At 42.2% G+C, this 11,908-nt stretch overlaps 1 protein-coding gene across 1 annotated transcript; it reads left to right on the top strand.

Moving 5' to 3' along the window:
• Positions 1–630: 630 nt before the first annotated feature.
• DMRTA1 (DMRT like family A1) lies at positions 631–6,157 on the top strand. The gene is made up of 3 exons (XM_039542812.1): positions 631–1,306; positions 1,989–2,018; positions 4,222–6,157. The coding sequence occupies exons 1-3, from the start codon at positions 661–663 to the stop codon at positions 5,067–5,069; spliced, it is 1,524 nt and encodes a 507-aa protein (XP_039398746.1). The 5' UTR covers positions 631–660; the 3' UTR covers positions 5,070–6,157.
• The last annotated feature ends 5,751 nt before the right edge of the window (positions 6,158–11,908 follow it).

The following is an 11,908-nucleotide window of genomic DNA, read 5'->3' on the forward strand; positions in this document are numbered from 1 at the left end:
CCCAGGTGGGTGCCCTAACAAGCAGGCTCCAGGAGCCTCAGTACCTGGGGCTGGCAGCCAGAGCTCTTTAAAAGAAAAAAACGTCCCTTGGCTGGGCCACCCCATAGTTTGAGAACCTCTGGATTAGATAATCTGGTGGGCCCCTCTAGCATTAAACTCTATGGCTCACCTGAAATCCTTTCATCTCCTCCGGCAGAAGTGGAACTGAACCTGAGTCTCCCTCCCAGCCCCCCCCGATGGGTGGTGGGCCCATATTTGTAGGCTTCATGCTGCCAAGGTTTAAGTAAGGTCCTAGGGGTTTGCAGAACCGAGCCCTGCGTCAGGCTGGAAGGGAACAGGGAAGTGCTGTGGAGGAGGAGGGGAAATCTATGCAGCTCTCGCCCCATTTACCTGAACACTCTCACAAATAAGTCCCATCCTCGCGTCAGTGTGGAGCAACCTCCTTGGCTCCCACCACGCGGCGGTGCGGCGGGGACCAAGCGCCACCAGCCCGCCTCTCTCTGGGGGGCTGTCCCCTTGCAAGGGGCGTGGCGCTGCGCCCCGCTCCCCCCGGGAGAGACGCTTAACTCCCCGCACCAGGAGGGGAGAAGGGGCAGACGGCGGCGGGTCTCCCCCCAGGGCGCGCGGAGCGGTGCGGTGACCGGGCTCCTCTCTGCGGCCATGGAGCCGGGCAGCTCCCCGCTGCTGCCCCCGGGGCTGGCCACCCTTCCGCCCCCAGCTCCGGCGCTGCCCGTGCCCCCCGCCTTCCTCCGCCCGCCCAGCCTCTTCTTGCGGGCAGCGGCCGCCGCGGCTGCAGCCGCCGCCGCCACTGGCGGCTCCAGCCCCTGCTGCCCGGAGCGCGGCGCCTGCTCGCCGCGGACCCCGAAGTGCGCCCGCTGCCGCAACCACGGCGTGGTGTCCGCGCTCAAGGGCCACAAGCGCTTCTGCCGCTGGCGGGACTGTGCCTGCGCCAAGTGCGCGCTGATCGCCGAGCGCCAGCGGGTCATGGCCGCGCAGGTGGCGCTGCGCCGGCAGCAGGCGCAGGAGGAGAGCGAGGCCCGGGGCTCCAGCACCTCCTCCAGCAGCGCCCGCCCGCCGCCCGCGGGAGGCGGCGCTGAGCCTGGCGGCCACGGGCCGCGGAGCTGCCGGGCGGGCGCCGGCGTGCGGGGCCGCGAGCGCGGAGCTCCAGCCGGGGAGAAGAGGTGGGCGAGGCTGCGGGGCGGGCGGCGCAGCGCGTGGGGCCGGGAGCGGACCCGCAGCCGCGCCGGAATCCTGGCCCCTCTGCGGCAGATCCTGGCTTCAGCGTGGCCACGATTTCCCCTCCCCGGTGCGAGCTGCGTGCGCCCCGGAGAGGCAGCCTGGCGATTCGGGGAGCCACCCTGGGGCCAGATACCCAACAGAGCTCTGCTCCCCTGTAGGCTCCCAAACCAGAACCTTCTTATCCGTGCTCAGCACCCAGCGGGTCCTAGCCCGACGCTTACTGCCAGGTTTTCAAAAGAGCCTCATGCACTGAGCTCTTCTAAAAATCTAGCCAAGGTTGCATGTTGTACCAGTACTGTATATGTACATATGTATTGCATATTTATGGGCATATAGGCAGTGTATTGCATATTGTGCATGAATGATATGCACAGCGTATAAACACACTTTGTATTAAATATGCACTTTCCTGTTATCTATTCTATATGTAATATATTGCATTTTGGCGTGTGTGTATGTATATACATATGCACACACACGATATAGCAAAATGCAATATGTTATGCAGTAAAATAGGAAATTTCATGTTTAATGTAATAGACTGTGTATTGATAAGTTTAAGATTATATCAGTGATATATGGCCTCAGCTTTGTCAACATTTATGCTTGTGTTTAAGCACGAGTAGTCCCACTGACTTCAGTGGGATAATTCAAATAAGTAAAGTGCTTAAGCGTTTGCGAGATCAGGGTCTTTATTTTTGCATGTGTATATATAAATGCTAAATGTGCAATGTTATGTTATTATGCAGGCTACTGTGTACATATGCAACTGTTGCATAGTAAGTATAGTAAGCAATATGTTATCTGTATAATATACATAATGCAGCTTTTACAAATAAAATAAGAGATCAGTTTAAAAAAACATTTTAGATGCAAGAAACCATTTTGTAAGTTTAGGAGTATTGTGTCTATGAAGTTGGTATCATGATGCCACAAAGAAGTAGATTGTTTTTGTTTTTTAAAAAAAAGCTATGACTCCTGCTGATTTTTCTTGCATTTTTGTTAAAATTTATCTTGCAAATCAATACCTAAGGGTGAAGTCCATTTAAACTACACTGGACTATAGAGACTAAGGGTGGCAGCATCAGGTCCTTAATCCTTGCTTTTGGCAATAGTTTTGATATACAACAAAGTTAACTGAAAGACTCGCATACACATTTGGGTATTTGATATGTCAAAGAAAGTAACATGACCTAAGGAATCTTCTTAAATCTAGAAATGCTAACATTACTTGAGCTGTACTTTATATTTTGACAAATCTTGACTATAGCTGTTCCAAATGTGCTTCAGTGTGTTAAGGATCATGAATGTATGGGAGATTATTCAGTGGTCTCTGATCCTGCAAAGCCTTAAGCATCACTGAAATCAGTGGCAAAACTCTTGTTTACTTTAGTGGGTGCAAAATCAGCCCTTATGGGACTACATATGCTTATAAGCCTTTGCAGGATTTAAGCACTGAAAGTCTGTGTGGGGTGGTTGCTAAGAGAATTGTGCAAATATGAGAAAGTTTTCAATATTTACATGTTTGTGGGGCTTCTGATTTTAGGTTTTAACGGATAATAAAACAGTTTTTATCCAATAAACACTGGAAATGGTTACTTGTATTTAACAACTTGTCTACATAGAACAGTAATGCGGACTACAGTGGGTGTGATTTGTAAAATGTGCTAACCTGTTTAGCCTTAATTGGTCCATGTAGATCTTGCTGTAGTACACTAGAGGTTCCCTAGTACACTTTAATGTCACGCTGTTTGAAACAGTAAGATGTTAAAGGAACATGACAAAGAGATTACTCATTACAGTATATACAAAGAGAGAGCCAGGGCGGGGGGGACCTTGATTTTTGAATATCTATATAAAGTGCAAAAATTGCTAAAAATAACCCTTGGAAAATTTAAATTAATAAAAGACCAAAAACAGAAGCCCCACATTTATGCTACAGTGAAATTATGTGGATTTTCCTCTAATTAACCATTAAAGCCTTAATTCTGTATCTTGTGTGCACAGGTAGAACCTTGTGCCCATGGAGAGCCCCAGTGAAATCAGTGTGACTATGCAGGCACAAATGTTTACCTGCATGGGAGCAATGGAAGGATAGGGGCCTAAATTTTTGTTCTAGGCATGTCCGATATTTATTTATGGCCTCCCCAAAAAGTATTGACATGATGTAAGTACTATGCTGAACAATCTAGAAAGTCTTGCATCATTATTCATTTTAATTTCAGCTGCCTCCTCTGTCTGTATCTCAGCTAAAAATAATAATATCCGGATCTTTCCCTTTAGATGAAAGAATGTTACTCAGTGAGCATCACCCATTGTTCAGGGTTTTTTTTTTTAAATGAATAACTTTTCTTCTTCATGAGCATAAAAAGTAACTAAAAAGGAGGGAGGAGTAAGCTGATTTTCCGCTTCCCCTCCTCAGTCTCCCCCAAGTCAAAAGCAACTGGAGGGAATTTCCTCAATTTTCCACACAAAATGGCACTGAGCATTCTAACGAAAGTCTGAAATTAGGAAGTAATTCTGTTGATGAAGAACAAGGAGGAAGAGAATCCTGCCTGTTCTCTTAGCCCTGCAGAGCCAACATGGCTGTTTCATCACTTAAATGAGCTGATACAACTAAATAAACAGGGGGAGTCTGATGTTTTCTTATTGTATACCAGCATAGCTCCATTGAAATGAATGAGAATCTGGGCAAGGATCCATTGTGTACAAAGGTGCAATTTTTTATTTAGTCATTTTTCAGATTTCAGTCGTCATTACACTGTTCATTGCTTCGAACACCAAGGGATAAAATCATGGCTCAGTTGGAGTCCTTGCCAGTTTTACTGTTTACTTCAATGGGACTCGGATTTCACCCTATATCTTTTCTTGGGAAGTGTAATGTGTACTGTGTGGAAATTTTGGTAGCTATTTATAAGGCTTTTGAAGGCTAGTGGGGGAGTTTTAGACTAAATTAATCTTTTTTTTTTTTTTTTTTTCCAGAAGAGCAGGTGCAGAAGTATGAATCGTACTTCAGGGTGTTGGAAGGTCCTGTAGTCCTATCACATCCTCCTCCCCTGATAACTTCGCCTGAGTCAGCAGAAGCTAGTGGAAGCTATAGAGTGAAGTCGTCTGGCCTGGAAATCTCAGAAAAGGGAGAGACTGTTCAGTGTCCTAATCTGGAGCAGCAGTTGGAAGGTGTTGAAAGTTCAGGATCCCCTTCTTCTTCAGACATGGAATCAGGAAATGAAAGTGAATGGTCCAAGGATTTTGCTGCCTCCAGTTCCAGTCCGCCTGCTGCTGCTTCAAGCCAAAAAGACCCACTTGGCATTCTCACCAAAGTCTTTCCTAGTCATAAACGAAGCAAGCTGGAGAGTATCCTGCAGTTCTGCAAAGGAGATGTGGTCCAAGCCATAGAACAGATCTTGAATAGGAAAGAGAATAAACAAAATGTCAAAGACTTTGCAAACCCATCTAGGTCTGAACTTAGTGCCTTACAGAGAGCCTCTAATTTTAGCCTCACAGGATTAGGTGTTGGAGCATTTGGCAATACATCAGCTTTCTCCCCTCTTCAAACTAGTTCTACATCATTTGGAAATGCAACAAATCTTTATGGCCTAAACCCTAGACTGGGGATTAGCCCTCTAAAACTGGCTTATTCCACCCCTGGAAGAGGGCTGCCTGGATTTATGTCACCCTACTTAACACCTGGACTGGTTCCAGCTTTGTCTTTTCACCCAGCAATGGACTACTCCTTTTCAGGAGTGATCAAGGATGCTTCTTACTTTCCGAGTAAAGAGTCAGTCACTAGCAGTGGAATTTACTCAAGGCTAAATCAAGAAAACCAGTAGTGCCTTTAGCATATTCCCTTTCGCAATGCACTCCCAAAATATGCAGCTGTGATGACATCTGGACTAGTATGTCAAACCTCAAAGGATGCTTTAATCCCACAGTCCATAGAATATTATATTAGAGGTGGCAGAACAGTTCCTTTTTAAAAGAACACAACGAGACTTTGTACACCTTTTGAATGTTTTTTAATTTTAATGTAGAATGGCTTGCAAAACTAAAATTTTTAAGCAAAAAAGAAAATACTTTAAATTATGTATTTTTCCATCCAGAATATCTGCTGTGAAGAGCTGGTTTAAAAATTAGCACTGATTTTAAAACTGAGTTTTTTATTATACATATATTTTGTTTGTATACGGTCTTCAAATTGTTTTGAAAATGAAACAATAGCTAGGATACATTTGTTTGTGAACAGAAATAGATAGATTCTAAAGAACATCCATTATAACTTTCCTCTCCCTTTTAAAAAATATTTAATCAACTTTGTGTATTTAGTCTCCAAAGCCAATGATGCAAACAAAAATAAGACCAAGACTTTAAAAAATGAGTCCTTAATGTTAAGTTGATAAATCCTGAAATAAGCAGCCTGATTTTCAAAAGATCTTACTGAAGTAAACAGGGGTTGCTGAGTGCTCAGTACTTTTGAAAATCAGGCTCTTCATATAGGTGTCAAAGGCCCTGATCCTGCAAAAATGTATGCACATACTTAATTTTGCATACTGAGAATAGCCCCATTTAGATTATAGTGCTTGATTGTCAATTGATAAATCAGCATAGCTCAGTTGAAGTCAATAGAACTCTGCTAAGTCAGCTGAGGATCTGGCCCATAAAGTTAAGGATGTGTGAAAATTTTTGCAGGATCGGGGCCTAAATGTGGATGTAGGAGCCTGATTTTAGGCATCCATTTTTAATAGTGTTGGTCCAAATGTAAAAACTACTTCAGCGTGGGGATTTGAATTTCTGAAGATCAGTCCTTTGAACTACACTTAATAGAACCCATACTTTGGGTTGTATTTTGGATTTATTTTATTTTATTTTTTGTATTGTGGATTTTTTCATTCATAAAATTCTTCTCAAATGATGACAGCAAGTACAATTTCTTTATACCTTTATTTTTATTGTGAGTTTTGTAGACCTTGTGTTGTGAATCTCGGAGCTAAACAATGAACAAAGTCAAAGCAAATGAGCACCATCTTCTGGCTATTCTAGTTCATTGCAATTTGATGTTTTGAAAAGAAAATTAGCATTTTGGTTCATAAAGAATTATTTTTTTAAATCTGCAAAGGTGAGAGATGTGTTTCTCTTACATACGCTGGTATTTTAAATTTTCCTTTACTGGTTACAGTATGAATTTGGGGGAGATGCTGTTTAAATAATAGGAAGTGTTTGTATATTACAAAGATCCTGGTTACAAGTAGACACAGAATCAAAACCTGCTCTCTCTACTTGTATGTAAAGTCGTATTGATTTCAGTGGGATTCTTCTTTTGTATAAGGCCACCAGGATTGGGTCTCCCCAAAATGTTTGAAACATTTTATTAAATTACTTCTCAGGCACAATGCAGATTTTTGCATATAAGCGTGCTTAATTTTGCATATTTGAGCAGTCCTGCAACATGAATGTGTATGTGGCTAAAGTCAAAGTTATCGCAGGATAAGAGCTCTAGGATTGCAGAACTAGAAAGGGAAGTTCTCTTAGTTGCATGTAGCAACTAAAACAGAGACATGCCTTTGAGAAAGTATTTGATGCTGATTTTGTTGCTTGCTATCTAGAAAACATAACAAAAGGTTGACTTTGGGCCTGATCATGCTGCCACTGAAGTCAGTCTTTTTTGCTGTTTATCTGGTAGAACTAAAGTTTATTTCAATCAAACATTGGGGATTTTTCTAGGTGCTTATAGGACATGGGCAGGGTTAGGCATAAGCAAAGAGTAAACAATTATGAAGACTAATTATTTGGAGAACTGGCTTGTTAAATTATATCTTCTGAATGGTTATATTTTATCAAAGTATGCAACAGTTTTATCACTTATAATTGATGGTATTAGCATCAATGGAAATTAGCAAGCTTTCAATATTAACTTACTTTGACATTTCAGTAGATGTCCCTGTTTCATTTGATTTCATTGAGGCCCTAAGTCAGGAAAGCATGGCTGTTCAGACATTTAAGCGTGTGCTTTAGCAGGGATGGATTTAAGTATGTGCAGTTGAGGCCAAAATGCTAAAATCCGTGCATGTCTACACAGTGGGGCAATGCACACTACTGGGTTGTGATTTCTAAAGCACATCAGTGTGAGATACATTAATTGGTTCATGTAGACCCTGCTGATGCACACGAAGAGTTCCATAGTGTACTTACAACATTTTTCTATTTTAAACAGCTCTCCATTAAAGTACACGAGATAACTTTTAGTGTGCACCAGCAGGGTCTACACAGACCAGCTAATGTGTAATGTGCTAGTGTGCTGTAGAAATCACACCTCTGTAGTCTGCATTGCTGCACCATATAGACAAGCCATCAGCTTGCCAAATGATATTGTTCTTACTGGTTATTGTTTTTATGTTGCTGTTATTTCAATAGACGTAATTAAGAAAATGCCATACTTGCGAACTAAGGATCCTGACCATTTGCACCATAATATTAAAGTTTATAGGCTTATTTCAAAAGCCCTGCTCTTTGTCAGAATTTGTACTTTTATAGCCATCTTAATGCACTTCCTCTTTGTAAGAGTTGGAGTGAATAGCTCTGGCCCTTCGTGAAGCTGTTTCTTTCAACTGCATTATGGTTTTTACTCTCATTTTCTCCAGCACACTAGGTTACACTCCAAGCACATATCATCACTTGTTAAATCTATCCCAGTGGTACCTCTCAAGCAAGATGGAGATTCCTGTGAGAGAACAAGTTCTGAAATGCCAACCTAAGATCCCTGCTTCATAGCACACAATGGACTTGCTCTTGAAGTCCCGAGTGAGGATTTAGCTATAATGTACTCTTGTTCACTTTTTTGTCCTGGATTTAACCAATGACTTAAGCATGTGCTTAAGTCTCATAGATTTCAATTAAACTAAAGCATACTCATAAAGTTAAGCATCAGTGCATTGCTAAATAGCCACGGAGTTATGCACTGGTTGAAATTTAAATATAAACTTTGCTGGACTGGGTCATTAGCCTTGGTTTCCTCATTTGGAAAACAGAGATCAGTGTTTTCCCCTTTTAAGCACTCTGAGATCTCCCAATGAAAGGTGCTATGGTAAGTGTTAAATATTATTCCAAAGCTCTTCATTTTCTTTGAAAGTTGCACATCTTTGAATGTTCTAACTGCTATCTTTCTCACAGAGATGATTTAAGGGCAAATGCTTTAAAACAGTGATTCTCAACGAGGGCTATGTGTACCCTAGGAAGTACTTAGAGGTCTTCCAGGGGGTATATCAGCTCATCTTGATATTTGCCTAGTTTTACAGCAGGCTATATAAAAAGCACCAGTGAAGTCAGTACAAACTAAAATTTCATACAGATGACTTGTTTATACTGCTCTTTATACTGTACACTGAAATGTAAGTACACTATATTTGAGTTGTTTTTTATAATTATATGGTGAAAATGAGGAAGAAAGCAATTTTTCAGTAATGGTGTGCTGTCACACTTTTGTATTTTTGTGTCTGCTTTTGTAGGCAAGTAGTTTTGAAGTGAGGTGAAACTTGGGGGTATGCAAGACAAATCAATTCCTGAAAGGGGTACAGTAGTCTGGAAAGGTTGAGAGCCACTGCTTTACAAGTCACCATAGATGGGGTAGGTGAGAGTTAGAAAAGAACTTAGGAGGACAAGAATAACTAAGGTGAGAATTGCCCTCTTGCTACACGTTTTAATGTTTTGTTTTTACAATACAAATATAAAATTAAGAACTGCTATTTAGAAAAATGGAGTGGTGATTTACTAGAACAATCTTATTACTACACACTTTCACTGCAGGGTTCATAGACGTTTGTTTAAAAAAAGAGATTGTTCTGTAGATTTAATCTACAGAGTTACTAGAATTTGAATCTACGGCCAGGTATTCTCTAGATCTGTTGTTAGTTGATATGAGTGCATTGCTGCAATTGGTATCAACAGATGGCTGAAAAATGGGGGAAGAAGATGCTCCTTATCAAAGGCAAGACAATAGATCTGTTTACTTGGTAACTTTCATCTAATTTTGACCACTTCTCTCTGTTTCCCAACCCTTCTTTCTTTACTCTTGTCAAGGTGGGATTCACAAAGGCACTTAGGCGTTGCAGCTCTCAGCATCGTAGCACCTAATTTGTAAGCTAGAAAATTACAGGAACAACACTGCCATTTACAAAGCGGAGTCAGATGCCCAGAGTCCTCATGCAATCAATGAGAAAAGAAAGGGGGGCATCTAACACTGTGACCCACAAAAGCCAGCACGCTAAGCGAGGAGCCCCCTAAGCTAGTCTATGGAAGATGCTAACCAGAAGGGTGTGTGCTAAGCCCCGCCCCTCTCTTGGAGCTGGGCACCTAGCTCTGCTTAGTGAGCCACTAAAAGGAATGTGCCACCTGAAGCCAGGCAGTTTAAGCACCTAGGGCTAAGGGAGGAGACATGTCCACCTTATAATTTTTAGCCCGGGGTAAAAAAAACTTGCCTGGGATGTGGGAGACCCAGGTTATATTCTCCTCCCTCCGCAAGAGGGGAAGAAATGATTTGAACAGAGGTCTACCTCTAAGATGGGCGCTTTAACCACTGAGCTATGGGATAGTCTGATCTAGGGTTCCCCCAGTCTCTCTAGTTGAAGCTATTCCCATGTGAATAAATAATAGAGTGATTGGAGCAGGGGGACTGGACTGGCATCTTTTAACTCTGCAAGTGGGTGCCCTAACCACTGGACTACACAGTCACTGTCTTATTTCTAGCCCAATGGCTTGATTTAGCCACAGAAGACCAGCTCTAACATGAGAGATTGAGGGTGCCCCACCTCAGAATATCCATAGCTCAATGGTTAAAGTACTTTCCTGAGAGGTAGGATTTGAAGAGGGGTCTCCCTTCTCCCCCTCGAGCAGTGAGGGGGGGATTGAATCCCACATCCCAGGTGAGTGCTCTAACCTTTGGGCTAAAGATATAAGGTGGACACCACCTTCACAGCTTCTCTAGTGGTGGTGGGATTTCGACTGGGGCCCAGTCTTGTTGGTATGCTCAGAAGCTGCCTACCAGATTGGGCCCTGCGTGTGAGATAAGTATTAGGTCACCTGACTTGTCTGGTTTGTGATTCAATCTAGTGCATGGCCAGCCAGGAGATAGACATCTGGATGCCTAGAGGGAGGGAGCAGTGTGCATGCTAAGAGGCAGAAATTTAGGCGCCCAGGGAAAGTTTACCCTGAAAATTTAGGTGCCAAGTGCGTTTAGGAGCTTACGGGGCTCGGTGGGAATTTCATGGATCGTAGTGGAGCCAAAACTGCATCTGAGGCACAGAAACCAGAGACTTAGTAGCCTAAGTTTGGGATTTAGGCACCTAAGTACATTTGCAGGTCCCACTCTAAGTGTTTTGCCATTGACTGCAAATGGATCAAGATGAAGCCCATAGTGTTCATGTTTTCTTCTGTCTTCAACTACTATTGCTCACTGGAGAAGATTAAGAACTAATTTGGATGTTAAATGGCTACATTTTTTAGGGCTGCTGTACTAGAATAATGCAGTACAGTAGGACCTCAGAGTTATGAACAGCAGAGTTACAAACTGACCAGTCTATCACACACCTCATTTGGAATGGGAAGTAAACAATCGGGCAGCAGCAGAGACCTCCCACACCCTCAAAAGGCAAATACAGTCCCATGGTAAATGTAAACTACTTAAAAAAAAAAAAAAAAAAGGAAAGTTTAAAAAAAAATTTGACAAGGCAAAGCAACTATTTCTGTGCTTGTTTCATTTAAATTAAGAGGCATAAAAATAGCATTTTTCTTCTGCATAGTAAAGTTTCGGAGCTGTATGAAGTCAATGTTCTGTTGTAAACTTTTGAAAGGACAACTCTAACATTTTGTTCAGAGTTACGAACATTTCAGAGATACAAACAACTTCCCTTGCCAAGGTGTTTGTAACACTGAGGTTCTACTGTAGTATTTCCAAATGACTATCTTGGACTCAGTTTTAAATTTAAAAACATTTTTTGTTTTTGTTTTTTTTATTTTAAAACAAAATGATCTGCTTGCAGTGGCAATTCCATAGAGTTAATATTCTCCATAGAACCCTGGTCTTCGGATCTGTTTTGAAATACTCATCACCTTTGTCATGTGAGTCTGTTTTGCATATTCATAAAAAGTGGTGTTTATAGATGTGGAGTGAGAACATCTAACTACCGGCTTGTCCTGGAAAGACACAGAGCAATGTTAAATGAGTCATAATCAAATTCTTTGGTATCAATCAGTCGTGGATCTAGGGAAGATGTTCCATTCTGAAAGTCTGTTGCAGCTGAACATGTTCCTATTCTCCTAAGGAAGGGTAAACAAAATAACACTTTTATAGGGAAGAGCCTTCATTGAGGCGTCTGAGTTCCAACAGGCTCAGAAGTGTCCAGGTATCAACAGTGTGTGGCAATACAGTAACTGGTTGACGAGAAACCTTGTCAGCATAAGAAGCACTTCTAACTCACTGGGGATACAGGAACTGAGAGGGGAGCAACGGTTCCTTGCATATTCTTGTGGATGTGGGTGGGTGTGATTTTTACATGTACTAGAATACATGCTTCTGGAAAGACGTAGTATGTGTACTCCTTTTGCACAAAAACTTTTCTTCTGTAAGAGTTTTGCAAAAAAATATCAGATATTACACCAACCTGGAGCAAAGCTAAATCGT

The sequence above is a fragment of the Mauremys reevesii genome, linkage group 6, assembly GCF_016161935.1.
Source record: "Mauremys reevesii isolate NIE-2019 linkage group 6, ASM1616193v1, whole genome shotgun sequence".
NCBI classification, from domain to species: domain Eukaryota; kingdom Metazoa; phylum Chordata; order Testudines; family Geoemydidae; genus Mauremys; species Mauremys reevesii.